Consider the following 26,326-nt stretch of genomic DNA (forward strand, 5'->3'; position numbering starts at 1 on the left):
ACAAACCGCCCACTTCGGATGCTGAGCTTGTGACTGAGTGACAACCGACTGTAACTGGTAAACCGGCCGATGACCGAAAAGAAAAGTAGGCTACACACTCCACGCTGCTCAGTGCTTACACGCTAGCTACTAATATTCAGGATAGTACAAGGTCCATCTCTTGATTTTGCGCTCAGCGGACTGTTTCGGAAAGCAACGTAAGCTCACCGGACAACGAGAAGAGAGCAGTGCGTGACAGCAGAGAGAGGACTAGCCTACACAGTTGCCTACCAAGTCGGACATCATCACAATTCTCAACCAAGAGGTCTGAATCACTTGAATGCGAAGATGACAGACGCGGTCGTGGACGGCAAATTGGAGGCGGTGAAACAGGCAACGAAATATGTGAAAGAGACCGAGAACGTCGCGGAAAAATATTCTGCGATGACCGTTAGCAAGAACAGCGACATGAACATGAATGTTGGTGAATTGCAGTCGGCCGCATTCACTGCGGTGCCAACTCTCAAATCTGTCAAGAAGGTAAGAATGACAAAGTCGTGTGCACTGAGCATCGTCATCAACATTCACTACATTATAGATGCAGTTTTGCCACAATTATCCTATGCGGGTTTATGGATGGATGGGTGCAGGACCTGCCTGCTGTATCATAGTGACTCATGTTTCTTAAAGAAAAAAAAAACATCCTATTGCATCTCTGACCTTCTAAAATATCCAATTTAAATTCACCTTATGTTAGCCAATGATAAATATTGTATTTATTTACAGGGAAATTCCCTGAATTTATAGCAGGACTGTTATTCTTATAATATAGGCCAGGGGTACTGAACTCTGACCCTACAAGGTCCGGAGCCTGCTGGTTTTCTGTTCTACCTGATAATTAATTGCACACACCTGGTGTCCCAGGTCTAAATCAGTCCCTGATTAGACGGGAACAATGACAATGCAGTTCAACTGGCTTCTAGGTCCAGAGTTGAGTTTGAGGGATATAGTAGATCAGTCTATTCAAGACCCGTGCAAGTGCTTCCAGTCAGGTGTCCCAGCTGAGCAGTGAGCACCTTGATCGATCTATTACTCAGACCCAGATAGAAAAGCTAATCATCTGCAAAGTTGTAGCTAATTAACTGCATTATTAACAGCATTATTCATCAGGAGGCTGCTTCAAAAACAACGACCAAACTCTACAACACTCCTAATCAGGAGCGCAACTTTGGTTTTAGAAGTGGGGGGACGGAGGGACGACAACCTGGCAGGGGGTCCTCCCTCAGAATAGTTTTGGGCATCTAAAGCTAATTTCCTGCATTCATACTAGGGCTGTCCCCTGACTAAAAAATATCTTGGTCCACCAAGAGTAGTCTTTTCTTTCGACCAACCGATTGGTCAAAATGTTAAAACGTCTATTTTTCCATAGGCCAATATAGACACACCCTGTGTGTTTGAAAATGTACTGAACTTGTCTGATGCTTTAAGCACCCTGTTTGGTTAATAATGAAGACACACAAATGACTCGACGGAGCCAGAGATCAAGATAACCTAACCAGAAGAAAAAAAAGCTGTTCCCGACCCGCCTTCTCTCGCTGCTGCTGGCCTCTGCCATTATGGCGCCGGAAGTCACCGGTAATAGGCTACACCAGTGGTCGGCAAACTTTTCCATTTGGCGTGCCAATTTATCTTGCCATTTCTACCAATCTGTGTGGCAGTTATGATTTTCATATGCACATTTTCGTGGAACAGTTTCATTTCATTTATAGTAGTCTTTGTATCTAAAAATGATTGTCTGTGGTTCATCTACATTCTATCTAAATGAAAATTATACAAATCTAAAAGTAACTTTTATTGCCATTGCCAAATATGTAATAATAGCCTACATAAAGCCACACATTTTTTTTTGCAGCCTGCAGGTAGAAAATATCCTGATTAAAAATAAATATCCTATACATCACATTGGCTACGCTTGGCCTGTCTGCAACGATCTTGAAACATTGTATCAACTATCAACCGGGTTGCCCCAAAACTTGCGCTAGCAAACTTGAAACATTATATAAAATATTTATAGTTTCCCGCGCCAGTGAGCTCGAGACAGACACAGCTGTAGGCTATATGTGCAAAAGATAAGAAGTAATCAGGTATTTTATGATGCTTCCACTGGATCAGAGCATTACATTTTTCCCTTTCATTCAGAGTGGTTAACAAAAGGGAGAGAGTTTGAAATATTGTTCAAGTACTTTGAGGAGCTATTGTCATTCTCAATTGATTCTAGAAACAGACTTTAAATTACTTTGAGAAGCTCCACAGCTCATTATTGGTGGTAAGTTAAGACAATCAGAAATACTATCAGACATCCCCAAATGGGCACATTCATAGGCCTACATTTGCGCGCTGGCCAGGTAGACTAGTCCTACTTCTATATGCATAATCAGGTGCGCGTCCTTACTCAACATTGACAGGAGCGTTTCAAACAAAAGATGATGAATAGATTGACAACTCGTAAATGGAATGAAATAAACAGAAACTTGTTTCTCAACAGTGTAGCATAGGTTGTGAGTTCTGCTATACACATGTCCACTCCTGACGATGAGAACAGTAAATTAAGCGTGAGGCCCTGCGTCTGAACCCCGCCCTGTGCAACTGGGTCCTGGACTTCCTGACGGGCCGCCCCCCCAGGTGGTGAAGGTAGGAAACAACATCTCCACTTCGCTGATCCTCAACACTGGGGCCCCACAAGGGTGCATGCTCAGCCCCCTCCTGTACTCCCTATTCACCCATGACTACGTGGCCAAGCACGCCTCCAACTCAATCATCAAGTTTTCAGACGACACAACAGTAGTAGGCTTGATTACCAACAATGACGAGACCGCCTACAGGGAGGAGGTGAGGGCTCTGGGAGTGTGGTGCCAGGAAAATAACCTCTCACTCAACGTCAACAAAACAAAGGAGAAGATCGTGGACTTCAGGAAACAGCAGAGGGTGCACCCCCCTATCCACATCGACGGGACCCAGTGGAGAAGGTGGAAAGCTTCAAGTTCCTTGGCGTACACATCACTGACAAACTGAAATGGTCCACCCACGCAGACAGTGTGGTGAATAAGGCACAACAGAGCCTCTTCAACCTCAGGTGGCTGAATAAATTTGGCTTGGCACCTAAAACCCTCACAAACTTTTACAGATGAGAGCATCCTGTCGGGCTGTATCCCCGCCTGGTACGGCAACTGCACCACCCGCAACCGCAGGGCTCTCCAGAGGGTGGTGCGGTCTGCCGAACGCATTACCGGGGGCAAACTACCCGCCCTCCAAGACACCTACAGCACCCGATGTCACAGGAAGGCCAAAAAGACCATCAAGGACATCAACCACCCGAGCCACTGCCTGTTCACCCCGCTATCATCCAGAAGCGAGGTCAATACAGGTGCATCAAAGCTGGGACTGAGAGAATGAAAAACAGCTTCTATCTCAAGGCCATCAGACTGTTAAATAGCCATCACTAGCACATTAGAGGCTGCTGCTGCCTATTGAAATCACTGGCCACTGTAATAAATGGAACACTAGTCACTTTAATAATGTTTACATATCTTGCACTACTCATCTCATATGTATATACTGTATTCTATTCTATAATATTCTACTGTATCTTAGTCCATGCCGCTCTGTCATTGCTTGTCCATATATGTATATATTCTTAAATTCCATTCCTTACTAGATTTGTGTGTATTGGGTATATGTTGTGAAATTGTTAGATATTACTTGTTAGATATTATTGCACTGTCGGAGCTAGAAGCACAAGTATTTCGCTACACCCGGAATAACATCTGCTAAACACGTGTATGTGACAAATAACATTTGATTTGACTAATAATAATATATTAAATGCATTAACAGAAATTACCATAACCAAACAAACATTGCAGATGATAAATGATGGGAATTAACTGTAAATGTAGGCTAGTACTGGTGAATAATATAGTGAAGACATTAAAACTATGAAATGACACATATGGAATCATGTAGTAACCAGAAAGGTGTTCAACAAATCAAAATATATTTTATATTTGAGATTCTTCAAAGTTGCCACCCTTTGCCTTGATGACCACTTTGCACACCCTTGACATTCTCTCAACCAGCTTCACCTGGAATGCTTTTCCAACTGTCTTGAAGGAGTTCCCACACATGCTGAGCACTTGTTGGGTTGAGGTCGGGGGATTGTGGAGGCCAGGTCATCTGATGCAGCACTCCATCACTCTCCTTCTTGGTCAAATAGCCCATACACAGCCTGGAGGTGTGTTGGGTCATTTTCCTGTTGAAAAACAAATGATAGTCCCACTAAGCGCAAACCAGATGGGATGGCGTATCGCTGCAGAATGCTGTGGTAGCCATGCTGGTTAAGTGTGCCTTGAATTCTAAATAAATCACTGACAGTGTCACCAGCAAAGCACCATCACACCTCCTTCTCCATCCTTCAAGGTGGGAACCACACATGCGGAGATCATCCGTTCACAAACTCTGCGTCTCACAAAGACCAAAGGACAGAATTCCAGCAGTCTAATGTCCATTGCTTGTGTTTCTTGGCCCAAGCAGGTCTCTCCTTCTTATTGCTGTCCTTTAGTAGTGGTTTCTTTGCAGCAATTTGACCATGAAGGCCTGATTCACACAGTCTCCTCTGAACAGTTGATGTTGAGATGTGTCTGTTACTTGAACTATGTGAAGCATTTATTTGAGCTGCAATTTCTGAGGCTGGTAACTCTAATGAACTTATCCTCTGCAGCAGAGGTAACTCTGGGTCTTCCATTCCTGTGGCGGTCCTCATGAAAGCCAGTTTCATCATAGCGCTTGATGGTTTCTGCGACTGCACTTGAAGAAACTTTCAAAGTTCTTAATATTTTCTGGATTGACTGACCTTCATGTCTTAAAGTAATGATGGACTGTCATTTCTCTTTGCTTATTTGAGCTGTTCTTGCCATAATATGGACTTGGTCTTTTACCAAATAGGTCTATCTTCTGTATACCAACCCTACCTTGTCACAACACAACTGATTGACTCAAACGCATTAAGAAGGAAAGAAATTCCACAAATTAACTTTTAACAAGGCAGACCTGTTAATTGAAATGCATTCAAGGTGACTACCTCATGAAGCTGGTTGAGATAATGCCAAGAGTGTGCAAAGCTGTCATCAAGGCAAAGGGTGGCTACTTTGAAAAATCTCAAATCTAAAATATATTTTGATTTGTTTAACACTTTTTTTTTGGTTACTACATGATTCCATATGTGTTATTTCATAGTTTTGATGTCTTCATTATTATTCTACAATGTAAAAAATAGTAAAAATACAGAAACCCTTGAATGAGTAGGCGTTCTAAAACTTTTGACTGGTACTGTATGTAATGGGGAATTGATAGACACAGCAAACACTGCACACAATGAAGTTATGAAACAATGAATACCCATGAAATGGCGGGAGAAAGTGCATTCTGGAGAGAGACGTGCCTTGTGCATCTGAGTCACAATCCCCATATTCTTGGACCGTGGGATCCCTGCGGCCTCCTCAATGGACAGGCGCAAATCATACAGGTGTCATACGTGTGCCATGGAAAAAAAGTATCTATTTGCGACTGCTCGACACCAACAAAATTGGATGTTTTCAATACAAACCCCTTTTTAAAGTTGCACAGTATACCCTCAATCTTGTAATAAATGAAATCTAGTGAAACATACAGTTGAAGTCGGAAGTTTACATACACTTAGGTTGGAGTCATTAAAACTCGTTTTTCAACCACTCCACAAATTTCTTGTAGCTCAGTTGGTAGAGCATGGCGCTTGCAACGCCAGGGTTGTGGGTTCGATTCCCACGGGGGGCCAGTATGAAAAATGTATGCACTCAATAACTGTAAGTCGCTCTGGATAAGAGCATCTGCTAAAATGACTAAAAGAAAATTGTAAATTAGGGAATTTTGTTAGGGTATTAATGACTAAAATGTAAATGTTAACAAACTATAGTTTTGGCAAGTCAGTTAGGACATCTACTTTATGCATGACACAAGTAAGTTTTCCAACAATTGTTTACAAAAAATGTGTAGACCTCCACAAGTCTGGTTCATCCTTGGGAGCAATTTCCAAACGCCTGAGATACCACGTTAATCTGTACAAACAATAGTACGCAAGTATAAACACCATGGCACCACGCAGCCGTCATACCGCTCAGGAAGGAGAAGCGTTCTGTCTCCTAGAGATGAACGTACTTTGGTGCGAAAAGTGCAAATCAATCCCAGAACAACAGCAAAGGACCTTGTGAAGATGCTGGAGGAAACAGGTACAAAAGTATCTATATCCATAGTAAAACGAGTCCTATTGTCACGCCCTGGCTCTGGGGACACTGTTATGTTGAGCCAGGGTGTGTAGATCTATGTTCCCTATTTCTATGTTGGCCTGAGTGACTCCCAATCAGAGGCAACGAGTGTCAGCTGTTTGCTGGTTGTCTCTGATTGGGAGCCATATTTAAACTGTCGGTTTTTCCTTTGTTTTTGTGGGTTCTTGTTTCAAGTTGGTTGAGTTTGACCGTGAACTGTCACGTTACCGTCTTTGTTGTTTTGATCGTGTTTTCGCTCAATAAAGAATATGTTTGCCTGCAACGCTGCGCCTTGGTCCTCATCTGTTCCTGACGATCGTGACACCTATATCGACATAACCTGAAAGGCCGCTCAGCAAGGAAGAAGCCACTGCTCCAAAACCGCCATAAAAAAGCCAGACTACAGTTTGCAACTGCACATGGGGACAAAGATTGTACTTTTTGGAGAAATGTCCTCTGGTCTGATGAAACAAAAATAGAACTGTTTGGCCATAATGACCATCGTTTTGTTTGGAGGAAAAAAGGGGGGGTGGCTTGCAAGTCAAAGAACACCATCCCAACCGTGAAGCACGGGGGTGGCAGCATCATGCTGTGGGGGTGCTTTGCTGCAGGAGGGACTGGTGCACTTCACAAAATAGATGGCATCATGAGGAAGGAAAATTGTGGATATATTGAAGTAACATCTCAAGACATCAGTCAGGAAGTTAAAGCTTGGTCGCAAATGGGTCTTCCAAATGGACAATGACCCCAAGCATACTTCCAAAGTTGTGGCAAAATGGCTTAAGGACAACAAAGTCAAGGTATTGGAGTGGCCATCACAAAGCCCTGACCTCAATCCTATAGACAATTTGTGGGCAGAACTGAAAAAGCGTGTGCGAGCAAGGAGGCCTACAAACCTGACTCAGTTACACCAGCTCTGTCAGGAGGAATGGGCCAAAATTCACCCAACTTATTGTGGGAAGCTTGTGGAAGGCTACCTGAAACGTTTGACCCAAGTTAAACAATTTTAAAGGCAATGCTACCAAATACTAATTGAGTGTATGTAAACTTCTGACCCACTGGGAATGTGATGAAAGAAATAAAAGCTGAAAGAAATCATTCTCTCTACTATTATTCTGACATGTCACATTCTTAAAATAAAGTGGTGATCCTAACTGACCTAAATCTATTACCTAACCTATTCCAGAATGGCAATGACCCAAAACACACGGCCAAGGCAACAAAGGCGTGGCTCAAGAAGAAGCACATTAAGGTCCTGGAGTGGCCTAGCCAGTCTCCAGACCTTAATCCCATAGAAAATCTGTGGAGGGAGCTGAAGGTTCGAGTTGCCAAACGTCAGCCTCGAAACCTTAATGACTTGGAGAAGATCTGCAAAGAGGAGTGGGACAAAATCCCTCCTGAGATGTGTGCAAACCTGGTGGCCAACTACAAGAAACATCTGACCTCTGTGATTGCCAACAAGGGTTTTGCCACATAGTACTAAGTCATGTTTTGCAGAGGGGTCAAACTTATTTCCCTCATTAAAATGCAAATACATTTTATGCGAATAAAATGCATGCGTTTTTCTGGATGTTTTTGTTGTTATTCTGTCTCTCACTGTTCAAATAAACCTACCATTAAAATTATAGACTGATAATTTCTTTGTCAGTGGGCAAACTTACAAAATCAGCAGGGGATCAAATGCTTTTTTCCCTCACTGTACATCTACTGGTGAAAACTAGCCAAGTTAATTTACTTCTGTTGAAACGGGACAAAAAGGCTACAAAATTGACAGATGGCTAGAGCTGACTGTGGTAGCTACTTACATTTAAGTCATTTAGCAGACGCTCTTATCCAGAGCGACTTACAGTTAGTGCATACATTATTTTTATTTTTATTTTTTTTATACCCCCTGTGGGAATCGAACCCACAACCCTGGCGTTGCAAACGCCATGCTCTACAAACTGAGCTACATCCCCTGCCGGCCATTCCCTCCCTCCCCTACCCTAGACGACGCTGGGCCAATTGTGCGCCGCCCCATGGGTCTCCCGGTCGCGGCCGGCTCCGACAGAGCCTGGATTCGAACTAGGATCTCTAGTGGCACAGCTAGGACTGCGATGCTGTGCCTTAGACCACTGCGCCACTTGGTAGCTAGTGTTAGGTTCTGACAAATACAGAGTAAAAATTTGCGGACAACTACGAAAAGCTCAAACCAAGTTTATTCACCCAAAGGGTCAACCAGCTGAAAAGACAAAAACACAAGTTAATATACCCCACTTTAGGTGAAGTCTCCTCCTTTCTCTAAACATTACATCTTTATTACTAGGCAGGAAGTTAAATGATGTGGGTAATCAACTGTTCCTTCCCCTTCATGTGACGTGACCTGACCTGACCTGACCTCGGCCCCCATTCCTCACTAATCCACAGCTATCTACTCTTATCTGACCCCACCATATACATTCCTACTACATATAACCATTAACTTCTGGTGTAGCAAGTATTTCAAATTACAACCCAACAACTGAAACCAGACTTTGGCCCTTCTCTTCTCTATAGGATACCTGATGTCTAACAATAACATGTTCTGACAGAATGTAAACCCGTTGCCTTCCCCTCTCTCCCTCAGTAACATGAATAAGGATATTTCACATTTCAAGTTTAGAACTAGCTAGTTCATTTTCTTTCGACAGAACTTCAGTCGAGAGGGGATGAAACATTAGCTAACGTTACATGTCAGTTACACTACTAGCTCAGCACTGGGAATAAATACTTTTTTTTCTGTTAAGTTAAACAACAGTTACCTTGCCAGCTACATCAGTCAAATATAGTGTAGCCAGTTTCTGCTCTGCTTGCTTTTACAACTCTGAGAAAAGTGCAACACACAGACAGCAGCACCGTGCTGGTCAGAAGCTGCACAGAAGCTTTGCCTTCAGACAGCCTGTCCGCATGCTCTGTGGTGTCAACGTGGTCGTAAATCCAGCCGGTTGAAACTACCAAACAGCCTACCCGACCGCTTTGAGGCATCTCCGGTGCCGCTTTTTTGTATCACAGTGCAAGGATAAAACTGTGGGGGACAAAACTTCAATTTTAGAATGTATGTGTGTGTGTGGGGGGGGGGTTATGTGGCCTCCGTCCCCAGTGGAAGTTGCGCCCCTGATCCCAATTGTAGCCAGTTTGTTGTGGCCAGTTATTTTTAAATGCAGCTAAATTGGGACATGATTTCAGCTAAACATAGGGCATGGCAAAGTGACAGTGAAAGTTGAAGCTTATTTACTGCATTTCTACAGAATTTAAAAAAACTCTCTAAAATGCTATTCGGAGAACAGCAAAAACAAACAAAATTGACTCCAGCCATTATCACCTTGGCTGCTGTAACTTCATTCACCTCAGTTGATAAGGGACATAAATAACATTTGTTTTACAACAACTAGCTGCTAAACACTAGCTCTGCGCTGCGATTAAAAACTCTAGTTTAGTTTCATGTCTGGTCAAACAGCAGTTACCTAGCCATTTACAGCCATCATTCCACCTCATGCTGTTCACTGCAGCCAGGCAAACAGCCTTCCCGCCCGCTCCGAGGCGTCCACATGGTCCTAAAGCCAGCCTCAATATGCTAAACTGCTATTGTCTTTTAATCCGGATTGGAATAATAATATAATAATAATATGCCATTTAGCAGACGCTTTTATCCAAAGCGACTTACAGTCATGCGTGCATAATTTTTTTTGTGTATGGGTGGTCCCGGGGATCGAACCCACTACCTTGGCGTTACAAGCGCCGTGCTCTACCAGCTGAGCTACAGATGATTTTAATACTCTGCCATACCCGATTGACACCCCTGTGAGACTAATAGCAAAAGGCCAGGGCCAGCGGTATGTTTAGATTTTAGTTCCAGACTTGTGACACAGTGCCTTGCAGTCAGAGACTGAAGAAGGCTTTAGGGATGTACCTACATTAGACCGTCAGAGGATGAGAACACAATGAACTATGTCTGGCCACAATCAGCGTCTGAAACAATCATTAGTGTCATTCTGTATTATATTCTGGTTGATAACAGATTGCTGTTGTTAAAACATGCTGTTGTAAAAAAATAACATGTTACAACATATTGAGGAACATTCAGGGAGTTTATATAGTTTGTTTACAACAAATGTTTAACCTGTTTTTATGATCAGGAATGTGTTCTCTGTACGTTCCTAAATATGTCCGATTCCCTGCCTTGACTGGTGAACAACCGCTAGAGACTACCGTAATTTTCGGACTATAAGCCGCGCCTTTTCTCCCATTTTTCGACCCTGCGGCTTATATAACGGTGCGGCTAATCTATGGATTTTTACAGCTAACGGCCACTAGAAGACCTCCTAAATCTATGGATTTTACAGGTTACAGTCCACCAACTTTAATTCTATGGGCTCTTTGACCGGTCCGCGCCCCCCACCTTTAAGCAGCGGGCTCCAGCAGGAAAAGCTGGAGGCCGGAAAAGAGTGAGACAGGTAGCGCGCAAAAGTGAAAGTGGAACCGAGAGTGGTACGAGAGACAGAACGAGAGACAGAACGAGAGCAAGACAGACAGACATTACGAGAGCGAGACAGTTTGTCTCTTTCCCGACAATCCCCTCTGTGCACGAACCCTTACATATGGTAATTAAACATTAAAACACCTGCGGCTTATAGTCCAGTGCGGCTTATATATGTACACATCATTCAATATCATTCAATTTAGCTGCTGCGGCTTATACTCCGGTGCGCCTTATAGTGCGGAAAATACGGTAAATACTTGATAATCGCCCGAGTGTTTCAGTAAAGACAGACCCGGTGAAGGGATGACAGTAGCTGGGCTGCTACAGGAGGAAACGTGCTTCAATATCATAGAGGGATGTGCATTGAAATGATGGACTGAGGTGCACTGGGCTTATTTAACTCTCTGTTGTGTGTGTGGGTCCCAAATGGCATTCCCCAATCCCAATATAGTGCACTACTTCTGATCAGAGCCCTATGAACCCATGGCCAAAGGTAGTGCACTTTAAAGGGAATAAGGTGCTATTTGGGATACACGCCGTGACAGACTATTAACATATAAACTGGCCGGCGCACGCAAGATTTAGGCCTAGTTCTGGGTTTGGATTAATTAAACTCAGAACACATCACTGCTGAGTGTCTGACCCCCCCCCCTGATTTAGCCATGACAATATGTGGACTGAGGACTATCTAATTTGCCAATGGCACTGACTGAAGTGTACCGTACTGCACTGTCTGGATTTGAATCATATGCTTAGTAACCCCAGAATGTATACAGGCCAAGTCTTTGGTTTATACTGTAGCATGACATCCAGGGGTTACGTCCCAAATCGCACCCTATTTCCTTTACAGTGCACTACTTTTGACCAGGGCCCATAGGAAATACTAGGCTGTCTTTTGGGACGCGTCACAGAGCTTACACAACTCGGAACATATTGCTGCAGACCCCCCCCTCTTAGGCCTGACGATATGTGGACTGAGTTGCCAGAGCCTCAGCCTGCAGGGATTCTGGGCCGTGAACACAAAGCCCCTCAGAGTAGCAGTGCTGATCTAGAATCACATCCCCCGCCGTTCATATAATCCTATTCATTATGGTCTAAAAGGGAAAACTTTATAAAGGGGAAAACTTATCCAAGTTTTCCCTTTTTTAAGACCATAAGTAATAGGATTATATGAACGGCGGGGATGTGATTCTAGAACAGCACTGCTACTCTGATGCTCTTTGTGATTACGGGGTCCTGGTGTTTTAAACACACTGGATATGGGAGGAATGTGCTCTGAGTCTTATGAAAATAAATCTCTGTGTTATGAATTCATGTGAGAGGCTGAGAGCCAGGGCTCCCTGCTGTGGTCAACCTGTGCCACCTGTAGAGTGTTAAAGTCTTGAGTAAGAAGATGGATTTACAGGGTCAAAATAGTGAAGAAAATGATGTCAACACTGAAGTTGAACATGGATTATGGCAATTATTCAAAAATCTTTACCAGAAATATGCATTATTTTGCTGTAGTGTGTGGAGCAGTATTTGGGGAAGAGAAATAGTGGGGAGCAGAATTTGGGTAAGATAAATAGCGTCTCCTGAGTGGCGCAGTGGTCTAAGGCACTACATTGCAGTGCTAGCTGTGCCACTAGAGATCCTGGTTCGAATCCAGGCTCTGTCGCAGCCGGCCGCGACCGGGAGACTCACATTCACTAACTGTAAGTCGCTCTGGATAAGAGCGTCTGCTAAATTACTAAAATGTTACGGTGTTCTAAAACAAAACAAAGACATTTCCAATAGAAGATGTATTTGTTTATCCAACTGTGGTCTCTCTCTCCATACCAACCGTGGTCTCTCTCTCCATACCAACCGTGGTGTCTCTCTCCATACCAACTGTGGTCTCTCTCTCCATACCAACCGTGGTGTCTCTCTCCATACCAACTGTGGTCTCTCTCTCCATACCAACCGTGATCTCTCTCTCCATGACAGTAAATTGGACAGTAGTGTAATTCTAGGCCTATTTAGTGTATTCACTGTCTCCATACTCTCACTAGCCACAACATGGAATTGAGCTTCACCCACCGAGTCCCCGGTGTGTGTGGGTGGCGTGTCTGCGTGCGTGCGTGCCCGTTCGCGCGTGTGTTGCGTGGGCGCAAAAGCACTCCTCTGCCTACCCCCTCCTGTTTAACCTGCCCACTAGTTACACAGTACACTTCCTGGGAGGAATGTGACTGTGGCTGAGAATGGATTCATCATCATAATACGTCTATTCATGCTTTTACCTTTGTCATCACTTCTACCTCTTAGGAAAAACGATGTTCTCTTACATTATATTTCTGTTACGCTATGAGTCAAACATTCAAATACACTTTATTTTGTGACTCCTGAGTGGCGCAGTGGTCTAAGGCACTGCATCGCAGTGCTAACTGTGCCACTAGAGATCCTGGTTCGAATCCAGGCTCTGTCGCAGCCGGCCGGGACCGGGGAGACTCCAGGGGCGGCGCCATGGCGCAGCGTCGTCCAGGGTAGGGGAGGGAATGGCCTGCAGGGATGTAGCTCAGTTGATAGAGCATGGCGTTTGAACGCCAGGGTTGTGGGGTTCGATTCCACGAGGGGGCCAGTATAAAAAAATATGTATTCACTAACTGTAAGTCGCTCTGGATAAGAGCGTCTGCTAAATGACTAAAATGTAAATGTAAATGATAGAATCGTATGGTATAATGTACTTGGTTCATGTCAAGGTCCAGCTCAGTACATTTAATATACAGTGTGTGTTTTAAAGAACATCTAGAATAGAATACCACATAACAATAGAACTATAGAACCAACCATAACCATAGAAAGCACTTTTATGTTTACTTACGATCTAGGCTTTATCTCTGTTGGTCTTATAAAATCACATTTTATTTGTCACATGCGCTGACTTACAAGCCCTTAACCAACAATGCATTTTTAAGAAAATGTTTACTTTTTTTTTTACTTCAGTTTATTTAGTAACACAATAAAATAACAATAACAGGGTACCGGTACTGAGTCAATGTGCGCGGGTACAGGTTAGTCGAAGTAATTGAGGTAGTATGTACATGTAGGTAGGGGTAAAGTGACTATGCATAGATAATAAACAGGGAGTAGCAGCAAGGGTCAATGCAAATAGTTCAGGTAGCCATTTGATGAATTGTTCAGCAGTCTTATGGCTTGGGGGTAGAAGCTGTTAAGAAGCCTTTTGGACCTAGACTTGGCGCTCTGGTACTGCTTGCCGTGAGGTAGCAGAGAGAACAGTCTATGACTAGGGTGGCTGGAGTCTTTGAAAATGTTTTGGGCCTTCCTCTGATACCGCCTAGTATAGAGGTCCTGGATGGCAGGAAGCTTGGTCCCAGTGATGTACTGGGCCGTACGTGCTACCCTCTGTCGGATGCCGAGCAGTTGCCATACCAGGCGGTGATGCAACCGGTCAGGATGCTCTCGATGGTGCAGCTTTATAACTTTTTGAGGATCTGAGGATCCATGCCAAATCTTTTCAGTCTCCTGAGGGGGAATAGGCATTGTCGTGCCCTCTTCACGACTGTCTTGGTGTGTTTGGACCATGATAATTTGTTGGTGATGTGGACACCAAGGAACTTGAAGCTCTTATGAAAGCATGGTCCTGGGGCCTCGTGCATCTAGAATCTAGATTCAACACTGATATCACACAGGAACTCTATTGATAACAATGTTTATTCTGGAACTGATTCTGCTATGTAACTTCTCTATTTCTGCCATTACCAGCAGTACTGAATGTGTCATGGTTAGGGTTGGAAAATTATGGGAACTTTTAATAAATTCCCGGGTTTTCCAGAAATCCTGGTTGGAGTATTCCGGATTTCCTGCTTATTCCCTCCTGATACCGCTAAACCTCCAACTGGGATTTTGGGAAAACCAGGGACTTTATTGACACTTACCGGAATTCTCCAACCCGAGTCATGCTGCAATGCTATGCAGCCCACACAGGACTGAATGTGTCATGCTGCAGTGCTATGCAGCCCACACAGGACTGAATGTGTCATGCTGCAGTGCTATGCTGCTCACACAGTACTGAATGTGTCATGCTGCAGTGCTATGCTGCCCACGCAGTACTGAATGTGTCATGCTGCAGTGCTATGCCGCTCACACAGTACTGAATGTGTCATGCTGCAGTACTATGCCGCTCACACAGTGTTTGACTATCAGCGTATGAGTAATTTAACACTGAGAGAAAGTAGCAATAAGCTGAGACATTTGACACATCCGTACTGACTGTTCCAGAACATTTTCCTTGCTCGTTTTTGAAATAACGTCCTGGCATTTAGAATGTTTTGTGTTCCAAGTGGCACCCTATTCCGTATATAGCTCTATGGGCCATGGTCAAAAGAAGTGCACTGTGAAGGGAATGAGATGCCATTTGTGATGCAGGCAATGCCTCCAATATAACGTTAGCTACCCGTCTCAGGCCTGTTGAGTTCTCAGGTCCTTGACATTTGGTCTTGTCCTCCTCTATGTTGGATGCTAAAATGAAAGACATTACATCAAAGAAAAAAAAAGAAGAAAAAAACACAATTCACCATCACCACTGTTCTACTGTTTCTCTCACATGGATTCGTCTGGTTGGCAGAATAGCCTAGTGTCTGTGTGTGGCCTACCCAATAGAAACGCCCTTGACACTCAGTCAGGACACAGCAGCTGTAAAGGTCACAGTGGGGTCGTGAAGGTGGTAAAGTTTGGAGAGAGGAGAGGGGAGGGAGGGGGGGGGGTTTATCAGCCTGTCTGTTTTTCATAACACTAGTTGGGTCTAAGCCGTCATGCCTCTGTGGAACACTGTGGAATGTAGACACGGGTGACGTTTGTGTGCGATGGGTTTTACGAGAGAGAGAGAGAGAGAGATTTCAGTGTAGTTCTGGTGGCCCTTAGTTGGCTGTGGAGGGATTATGGATTACATTTCCTGTCCTGTTCTGTTCTGCCATGGCCTGTTTGGTTCTGTCATATCCTGTTCTGTCATATCCTGTTCTGTTCTGCCATGGCCTGTTCAGTTCTGTCACATCCTGTTCTGTTCTGCCATGGCTTGTTCAGTTCTGTCATATCCTGTTCTGTCATATTCTGTCATGTCCTCTTCTGTTCTGTCCTGTTCTGACATAACCTGTTCGGTCATGTCCTACCTGTTCTGTCATATCCTGTTCTGTCATGTCTTGTTCTGTCATGTTATGTCATGTTCTACATCTGCATTGCTTGCTGTTTGGGGTTTTAGGCTGGGTTTCTGTATAGCACTTTGTGACATCTGCTGATGTAAAAAGGGCTTTATAAATAACATTTGATTGATTGGTTGTCCTGTCGTGTGTGTCGTGTCATGTTCTGTCATAACCTGTTCTGTCATGTTCTGTCATATCCTGTCTTGTCTTGTTCTGTCATGTCCTCTTCTGTTCTGTCCTGTTGTGTCTATGCCCTGTTCGGTCATCTCCCATCTGTTCTGTCATACCTTGTTCTGTCATAACCTGTTCTGTCATGTCCTACCTGTTATGTCCTGTTTTGTCATGTCATGTTCTGCCTTGTCCTTTCATGTTCTGTCATGTCCTATCCTGACCTGTTCTGTCATATCCTGCTGTTCTGTCATGTTCTGTCCTGTTCTGTCATGTCCTGTTCTCTCCTGTTCTGTCGTGTCCCTGAGACAGAGGGGGTATAGATCTAGGATGGTGATGGCTGCCTATTGAGGCTCAGGCTATAGCTTGGTCCCAGGTTTTGCCATGTCTATTCGGCACACAGATCTGGGACCAGGTTTTGCCATGTCTATTCGGCACACAGATCTGGGACCAGGTTTTGCCATGTCTATTCGGCACACAGATCTGGGACCAGGATAACAGATCTGGTCCCAGGTTTTGCCATGTCTATTCGGCACACAGATCTGGGACCAGGTGCACACTGATCTGGGACCAGGTTTTGCCATGTCTATTCGGCACACAGATCTGGGACCAGGTTTTGCCATGTCTATTCGGCACACAGATCTGGGACCAGTGAGTCTTCGGCACAGATCTGGGACCAGGTTTTGCCATGTCTATTCGGCACACAGATCTGGTCCCAGGTTTTGCCATGTCTATTCGGCACACAGATCTGGGACCAGGTTTTGCCATGTCTATTCGGCACACAGATCTGGTCCCAGGTTTTGCCATGTCTATTCGGCACACAGATCTGGGACCAGGTTTTGCCATGTCTATTCGGCACACAGATCTGGGACCAGGTTTTGCCATGTCTATTCGGCACACAGATCTGGTCCCAGGTTTTGCCATGTCTATTCGGCACACAGATCTGGTCCCAGGTTTTGCCATGTCTATTCGGCACACAGATCTGGTCCCTCCCCCATCTTCTCTGAGCAGAGCAGGCTGTTGCTCTAGCGACTCCACACAGATCCAGCGTGTACCCATGCTGCTCCAGTGCCAGTACTGTTCTTCCTTCAGACAAGCGTGTGTCAACTTTGTTCATTTTGTCACAGGCCGGCTCATAGCCTGTGGCAAAAATGAGGGGACATGAACAACAGGTATAGGCCAATCAAAAGGTTATTTTATTATTTTATTGTAAAGCAAAAACTATTTAACTTTAAACAAAGAAAAAGGAATGAGGTGTGGAAATGTCATAATGTAGGGTGTAGGTAAGGTGCATGGATGCACGAATCTGTGTGTGTGTGAACATGACTGAGTGGAAACTAAGTAAACCTACAAAGGAACAAACAAACCAGGAGAGAGAGAGAGAGAGAGAGAGAGAGAGAGAGAGAGAGAGAGAGAGAGAGAGAGAGAGAGAGAGAGAGAGAGAGAGAGAGAGAGAGAGAGAGAGAGAGAGAGAGAGAGAGAGAGAGAGAGAGAGAGAGAGAGAGAGAGAGAGAGAGAGAGAGAGAGAGAGAGAGAGAGAGAGAGAGAGAGAGAGAGAGAGAGAGAGAGAGAGAGAGAGAGAGAGAGAGAGAGAGAGAGAGAGAGAGAGAGAGAGAGAGAGAGAGAGAGAGAGAGAGAGAGAGAGAGAGAGAGAGAGAGAGAGAGAGAGAGAGAGAGAGAGAGAGAGCCCCTGCACTGCAGAGGAGGGGCCGTGACACCCCCCTCCTTAAAATGAGGGTCCCACCCTCAACCCACATTATGCCCCAACATATTTAAAACAATCCAAAATTCCACCAAAAAATAAAAACGGATACCGGTCCCGGCTTCCAACAGTAGCCCCGTATCCCCTAGCTGAATGAATTTAAGAGAAAAGAGGCGCAGACAGCCCGCAGGGGTCAGCAGAGAGAAAATACAAACTAGGCTAAAGGAGCACGGGACAGAGCATCAGCAATGATATTATCCTTACCACTAATATGTCTAATATCGAGGTTGAATGGTTGCAAGAACAAAGCCCAACGCATCAGGCGCTGGTTTGGATTTTGCAGGGACTTCAGAAAAATAAGTGGGTTGTGGTCAGTAAACACAGTTACAGGGGTTAAACCAAAACCAACATAGACCTCGAAGTGCTGTAAATCCCAAATGACACCTAAAGCCTCCTTTTCAATTACAGAATGGTTTTGCTTTCCGGGAAAAGAAACTGACTGGACACTCAACATTGTCATCATTTTCCTGGAGAAGCACAGCCCCAGCACCAATTTGACTGGCATCTACCTGCAATTTGAAAGGTTTCCCAAAATGTGGTGCTGCCAACACGGGTGCCAAACACAAAAGAGCCTTAACTGCATGAAATGCCTCTTGACACTGGGTGGACCAGATAAATTCAGCCTTGTCCTTCAACAGATTGGTCAGGGGGGACACTACTACCGAAAAGTTTTTACAGAAAGCACGGTAGTACCCCACCATTCCCAGGATGCGCATCAGTTCTTTCTTTGTGGAGGGCTGTGGGAACTGCTTCACAGTCTGAACCTTGGCTTCCACGGGACAGACAACACCCTGACCCACAACCTTGCCCAGGTATGTGACTGTAGCTTTAGCAAACTCACACTTTGCCAAATTGATAGTCAACCTGGCCCACACCAGTCTTTCGAACAGGGCTTGCACTCCACAGAGTCTGAGTTATAGGACCACGTCATCCAAATACACGGCACACCCTTCCAGACCTGAGACCACCCGATTCATCAGCCTCTGGAAGGTGGCTGGAGCATTCCGCAAGCCATCACTGTATAAGAGAACAAACCAGATGGAGTTATAAAGGCAGCAATCTCACAAGCTCTTTTGGTAAGGGGTACTTGCCAATATCCCTTTGAGAGATCAAATTTGCTAACATACTTTGCCGACCCAACTTGATCAATACAGTCCTCCATCCTAGGAAGAGGGTAAAGGTCTGCTTTAGTAACATTGTTAACTTTTCTATAATCAGTGCAAGGTCTGAAAGTGGAATCAGACTTCTTGACCAGAAGACAGGGTGAAGCCCAATTTGAACAACATGGCTCCGCCAATACCATTGTCCAACATATACCGCACCTCTGTTTCCAACTGCAGTCTCTTCTCCTGAGATACACGATAACATCTCAGTTTAATAGGCTTAGCATCTCCGATGTCTATGTCACGCTCAATTAAATGTGTTTTCGATAAGAGTGTCAGAAAACAAAACAGGGTAGCTTCTAATAAGATCTACCAATTCATCACGTTTCTCAGAGTCTAAATGATCTACCAAAACCCCAAGGTTTTGCAAAGTCTGGGGATTTTTCAACCGACCTTGTAAGACCTCATCCGAAACCCTAACTACCTCCTCTTCTCCCCCCTCCACAAAGTTAAAGCCACAAGATGTAGTGACTGGAGCAGCAGTCAACGCTGACCTCACCGCTGGAGTGCCTTCCACTTTGCTTAGATCACGGGAGTGATAACATTTTAACAGGTTCACATGGCATCATTTAGAAGACTTCCTATGACCAGGGGTTTCAATGAGATTAGTTCAAATCTGACACTTTGCGCAACACGGTGAAAGGACCACAGTATTTTTGCCTGAAAAGGTGAACTCACAAGAGGCAAAAGAGCAAGTACACGATCACCGGGACTAAACCCACGGAGCTCAGCCTGTCCGTCATATTTTTCTGTTTCATTTTCTGTTGAGAACATATTCGTTTTTCTTTCGCCGGTTCACCAGCCCTATACAACTTCAGCCTAAAACCATTTACATAGTCAATTTGGGTTAGTTTAGTTCAGATTGGCACATTTTTTGTTTGAGGGGATGTTTTGGTTGGGCCAATATTGTTGGAGAGAGCATTGAGAGCCATGTGTTCTTTTGGTTTAGTTAATTTGGTAGTTAAATTTGGGTAGCAATTCACTCTGGGTTTTTCTGGGTTGTTGTTCAAGTGGGAGTCCTCTCCTGTTCAGGCTTATCAGCGAGTGTCAGTAGGTGTTTGTTTCAGGTGTTTGTGCTCGTGGTGTTTTGTTTCAGGTGGCAGTGAACGTGGGTAGAGCTTCCCTATTCCTTTTCCCTTACATCGGCTCGGGAGCACCTCCGTGGTTATGGGGGGGGGGGGCTGCCAGTTTCTGGTTGTCTTTTCCACTCCACTGGTTTTGTGTGCATAAAACCCCACCACATGTGACTGCACGAAGACTAGGGCCAGTTAGTTAGTTGTTTTTGGAGGATAGTGGGGTGTGGCTCTTGTCCTTGAACCCATACTGACAGCAGGTGAATTGTGTATTTTTTTTGTTTTGGAGCATTTGTAATGGTTGTATTGGTTGAGTAAAATGTCTTACATTCTGAGTGGTTTTGTTCAAGCTCCTTCAGAGGTAGCCTTAGAGTTGTGTACTAAGGAGCAGTTAATTGAAATTGCTGAACATTATCAGATTGAGATTGTTGATACATTTTTTTTAAAGAGACTGTTAAAGCTAAATTAAAGCAGGGTCTTAGGGAAATAGGTGTTTTGGGGGTCAATCTGCTAGTAGTGAGGGTACAAGTTTTCAGTCTAGTTCTTCATTAACTTTTGAGCAGCAGAGGGAGCTGTTTGCATATGCAGTTGGAGATAGAGCGATTGAGAAATGCTAATAGACCAGAGGGACTACCACAGTTTGATGTTTCACGGAATCTTTGTTTGTTGCCGAAATTTGATGAGTCAGATCCAGACACATAATTTGCTTTATTTGAGTGTATATTTGCGAAAGCTTGGTCAGATTTGGACATGACTATGTTGTTGCAATGTGTACTTACAGGTAAAGCACGTGAGGCTTTTGTAGCACTGAGTGTAGCTGACAGTAAAGTGTATGATAAAGTTAAATCAGCAGTTCTGAAGGTCTACGAGCTTGTGCCAGAGGCATATCGTCAACGTTTTCGTTACAGGAAAAAGTTAGATTCACAAACCTATTCTGAGTTTGTTTGTGATTTGACTTCTGCATTTAATCGTTGGTGTACAGCTTCTGAAGTTAGTACTTTTGAGGGTCTGTCTAATTTGATTGTGTTAGAACAGTTCAAAAATTCTGTGTCTGACCAGGTTGCTACATACATGAACGAACGTAAAGTTAAGTCTCCAGGTGATGCAGTGGTCCTTGCAGGTGAGTACAGGCTAACACATAAAAGCCATTTTGAGTCAAACAGTGACAAGTACCATTAAAATAACTTCCCTTCTAGGAATAGTAGGTCACCTTATTTTGGAGCTTCTTTTCAAAGGCCTCAGCAGAAGTTTGGGTCTGGAGGACTTAAAGCACCGGTTAATGCTAATACCTGTCGCTACTGTTTAGTTGAAGGACATTGGAAGAAAGATTGTCCTCTACTTAAATCAAAAAAGTCAGGTCAAGTTAGACCTGCTGTGATGGCAGCTCCTGTTACAGCCTCTGACCACCAGAATGAGTTTTTTTCAGCCACTAGTTGAGTTTGATTCTCAGTCTTCCCACTGTGATTTTTTCAGCCTTTATTTCAGGATGGTGTAGTGTCCCTGGTAGACGGCAACCAAAACTGTTTCAATCAAGATCTTAAGAGACACCGGAGCTTTTAGATTCTTTTTATTTTGGAATCTGTGTTGCCGTTCTCTAAGGAGTCTGATGCTGGCGGATGTGTAATGGTACGTGGTGTGGGTTTAGTTCCACTCTCCTTTACATGAAGTTACCCTAAAATGTGGTCTGGTAGAGGGTGATGTAGATGTTGGGGTGAGACCCCAGTTGCCAGTAGAGGGAGTACACATGATTTTGGGGAACGACTTGGCGGGTAGGAAGGTGTGGGCAGATGGCAAATTAAACATCTTTATGAAGCAACCTTCAGTGTCCCCAGCAAAGGTATCTCCAGAGCTCAACTGTGTGTCTCCTAAGGTATTTCCAGTTTTGTGCTGTTACCCGCGCTGCCTCTCGTAATAATGTTGAGAGTAAGCCAGAAAGTCTTGAGTTGCCGGTCAAACTCCAGACAGAACAGTTGACTAGTTCTAGAGATTAATTGATAGTTGAGCAAAAGGCCGATACTACCTTGGCTGATCTGTTTGATAAAGTTGTTCCTGATTCAGTGGTGAGGAATAGTGTTCAGTGTTATTTTCTTCTTGATGGGCTGTTGGTCAGGAAATGGGTTCCACACTATGATCAGGGTCTAGGAGAACCAGTCTTTCAAATAGTTGTACCTACTACTTTGCGAAATAAAGTGTTGCAAACTTCACATGATGATGTGGCAGGTCATATGGGTGTTCGTAAAACTTATAATGGTATACTCCGTAATTTTTTCTGGCCACGTTTAAAGCGGAATGTAGCTAAGTTTATTAAAACTTGTGATACGTGTCAGCGCACAAGCAAGCCAAACCAGGTTTTAAAGCCAGCACCTTTGTATCCAATACCAGCCGTAGGGCAACCTTTTGAGAGCATCTTATTATCGATTGTGTTGGGCCTTTACCACGGTCCAAGTCAGGTCATAGCGACTTATTAACTGTTACGTGTCAAGCAACTAGATATCCGGCAGCTTTTTCCTTGCGTACCATAACTTCAAAATCAGTAGTTAAAGCGTTAACTCAATTTATTTCAACATTTGGGATTCCAAAAATCATCCAGGCAGATCAGGGGTCTAACTTTACCTCCCGTTTATTTGCTCAGGTTCTCAAACAGCTTAAAGTTAAACACAACAAGTCTACTGCGTTCCATGCCCAGAGCCAGGGAGCTTTGGAACGTTTTCATCAAACTTTAAAATCCTTGCTTCGTGCATATTGTAAAGAACTGTCTGCAGATTGGGAGGATGTCTCTCATTCACATTAGCTTGCAAATGTCCAAACTCACCAAAAATGACATTTGGTAGCTCCTACCTACAGTGCATTTGGAAAGTATTCAGACAACTTGACTTTTTCCACATTTTGTTACGTTACAGCCTTATTCTAAAATTGATTAAATTGTTTTTTCCCCTCATCAATCTATACACAGTACCCCATAATGACAAAGCAAAAACAGGTTTTTAGACATTTTTGCTATTATAAATGTAAAACTGATATATCAAATTTACATAGGTATTCAGACCCTTTACTCAGTACTTTGTTGAAGCACCTTTGGCAGCGATTACAGCCTTGAGTCTTCTTGGGTATGACGCTACAAGCTTCTCCCATTCTTCTCTGCAGATCCTCTCAAGCGCTTGCAGGTTGGATGGGGAGTGTCGCTGTACAGCTATTTTCAGGTCTCCAGAGATTTCAATCGGGTTCAAGTCCACTCAAGGACATTCAGAGACTTGTCCCGAAGCCACTCCTGCATTGTCTTGGCTGTGTGCTTAGGGTCGTTGTCCTGTTGGAAGGTGAACCTTCGCCCCAGTCTGAGGTCCTGAGCGCTCTGGAGCAGGTTTTCATCAAGGATATCTCTGTACTTTGCTCCGTTCATCTTTCCCTCCATCCTGACTAGTCTCCCAGTACCAGCCGCTGCAAAACATCCCCACAGCATGATGCTGCCACCACCATGCTTAACCGTAGGGATGGTGCCTGGCTTTCTCCGGACATAACGCTTGGCATTCAGGCCAAAGAGTTCAATCTTGGTTTCATCAGACCAGAGAAACGTGTTACTCATGGTCTGAGAGTCCTTTAGGTGCCTTTTGGCAAACTCCAAGCGGGCTGTGATGTGCCCTTCTCCCCCGGTTGCTCAGTTTGGCCTGGCAGCCAGCTCTAAGAAGAGTCTTGGTGGTTTCAAACTTATTCTATTTAAGAATGATGGAGGCCACTGTGTTCTTGGGGATCTTCAATGCTGCAGAATTGTTTTGGTACCCTTCTCCAGATCTGTGCCTCGACACAATCCTGTCTCGGAGCTCTACAGACAATTCCTTCGACCTCATGGCTTGGTTTTTGCTCTGACATGCACTGTCAACTGTGGGACCTTATATAGACAGGTGTGTGCCTTTCCAAATCAAGTCCAGTCAATTGAATTTACCACAGGTGGACTCTAATCAAGTTGTAGAAACATCTTAAGGATGATCAATGGAAACAGGATGTACCTGAGCTCAGGGTCTGAATACTTATGTAAGGTATTTCTGTTTTTATTTTTAATACATTTGCAACAATTTCGAAAAACCTGTTTTCGCTTTGTCATTATGGGATATTGTGTGTAGATTGATGAGGAAATTGTTTTATTTAATCAATTTTAGAATAAGGCTGTAACGTAACAAAATGTGGAAAAAGTCAAGGGGTCTGAATACTTTCCGAATGCACTGTATATATGTGTAACTTCATGGGCTGAATTGCCTGTCTTTGCAATTTTGTTTATTTTCGTTTGTGCTCGTTAGCATGTTTAGCTAGCAGCCTCCATTGAAATTCGCTATTACTTGTGCTAATTCTGTTAGCATACTGGTAATAGATGCCCAATGGGCTTTTTTGTGGTTTTTTTTTGGCGCCCCCTAGTGTACTAAACCGGTAATACCATAAATCCCGGGATGAGAGAAGGACGGTATGATGATATGAAAATCTGGATACCGCCAACCCTACCCACAATTCTCTTTTTTATTAGCTAGGAGGTCTGTCTGACTAGGAACACACAGCAGGAAAGTAAGACTCAGGGAGATGGGGAGGAAAGGGGGATACCTAGTCAGTTGCACAACTGAATGCATTCAACTGAAATGTGTCTTCCGCATTTAACCCAATCAGAGTGTAGCTTGAAATCAGAAGAAAATTTAAGAGCCGTTTATTCTGACCTGGGGTAGTTTAAGCAAGGCAGGACAAATAGTTTGTACTGTGTGTGTCTGTGTTTTTTTTTTGTGTGCTGTGTGCCGGGGTGTCAAACAAATGGCCTGTGGCTCCAGCTAGCATGTAGTTGCCAAGGATGAGACCGAGACAGATGGAGGGAGAGAGGAGGGACTGTTCAGGTTGGATAGTTCGGACACCCCCCACCTCCTACATGTTGGCCATGATGGTAATCTCCACAGAGACACCTCCCCCTATCTGTCTGGTCTGAGGTGTGTGTGTGTGTTCAGTAATAATAACCCAGTAGCAACGTAACGTCCGGGACACACGGGACCATCACTCAAGACAGAGAAGCAGAGGGAAAGAGATCGAGGTAAGAGCTGACCATGGAGAAGGAAAGACAGGGAACCATGACACATAGAAACCCACAACATGGATATGGGCCTGGCCATCGGCACGGGATGGAGCAGGTAAGTGACCTACTCCATGTGAAGTTACTTACCGTAATGACTCTAAATGCAGAGCTATAGACTCACTCTAAACAGTTATTCAATAGTGGAATTGTTTTAGTCCAGAATATGTCTGTACTCTGTAATCAGATACCTACCGTATAAGACCTTTTTTAGATTTGTGTTCTTGTCTGTGCTGTTCAATTCTGCACTGACTGGCTCTGGCTTTCACTCTCATCTGGGTTTAATCGTTGGCCATCTCTTCCAAGTTTGAAACTAAATTAAATTGTAGACGATTAGCCCGTGTTATTAGAGGCACAGAGTTGATAGCAGATAGAATGTAAAGGTAAGGATTCTCCAATTCACAGTGATCAAGGTTAAGAGGGCAAACTGTTGGAGTAGTGGTTATCACCATATAAATATGATCTCTAATCACTTTCTATGATTATTACTCTGTAACAACCCTATGATTGTCTCTGTAATGAGAAATGAGAGAGAGACAAGAGAGAAGACTGAGATGAGAGAGAGAGAGAGAGAGAGAGAGAGAGAGAGAGAGAGAGAGAGAGAGAGAGAGAGAGAGAGAGAGAGAGAGAGAGAGAGAGAGAGAGAGAGAGAGAGAGAGAGAGAGAGAGAGAGAGAGAGAGAGAGAGAGAGAGAGAGAGAGAGAGAGAGAGAGAGAGAGAGAGAGAGAGAGAGAGAGAGAGAGAGAGAGAGAGAGAGAGAGAGAGAGAGAGAGAGAGAGAGAGAGAGAGAGAGAGAGAGAGAGAGAGAGAGAGAGAGAGAGAGAGAGAGAGAGAGAGAGAGAGAGAGAGAGAGAGAGAGAGAGAGAGAGAGAGAGAGAGAGAGAGACAGAGAGAGAGACAGAGAGACAGACAGAGAGAGAGACAGAGAGAGAGAGAGAGAGAGAGACAGAGAGAGAGAGAGAGAGAGAGAGAGAGAGAGAGACAGACAGACAGACAGACAGACAGACAGACAGACAGACAGACAGACAGACAGACAGACAGACAGACAGACAGACAGA

The 26,326-nt window shown here is 44.2% G+C and overlaps 1 protein-coding gene across 3 annotated transcripts in view; it reads left to right on the top strand.

Annotated features, from left to right (window-relative positions):
- The window catches only part of LOC121537716 (S-adenosylhomocysteine hydrolase-like protein 1), a 57,775-nt gene continuing 31,449 nt past the window's right edge, over positions 1 to 26,326 (top strand). For 2 of the 3 annotated variants that reach the window (XM_045207296.1, XM_045207297.1), the window contains exon 1: positions 1 to 519. In XM_045207296.1, the coding sequence (XP_045063231.1) occupies positions 328 to 519 (192 nt within the window). In that variant the 5' untranslated portion in view covers positions 1 to 327. Of the gene's footprint in view, positions 520 to 25,079; positions 25,327 to 26,326 lie in introns of those variants that run through there. The other variant, XM_045207298.1, reaches the window with a different exon arrangement.

This window comes from Coregonus clupeaformis, chromosome 24 (genome assembly GCF_020615455.1).
Source record: "Coregonus clupeaformis isolate EN_2021a chromosome 24, ASM2061545v1, whole genome shotgun sequence".
Classification (NCBI taxonomy): domain Eukaryota; kingdom Metazoa; phylum Chordata; class Actinopteri; order Salmoniformes; family Salmonidae; genus Coregonus; species Coregonus clupeaformis.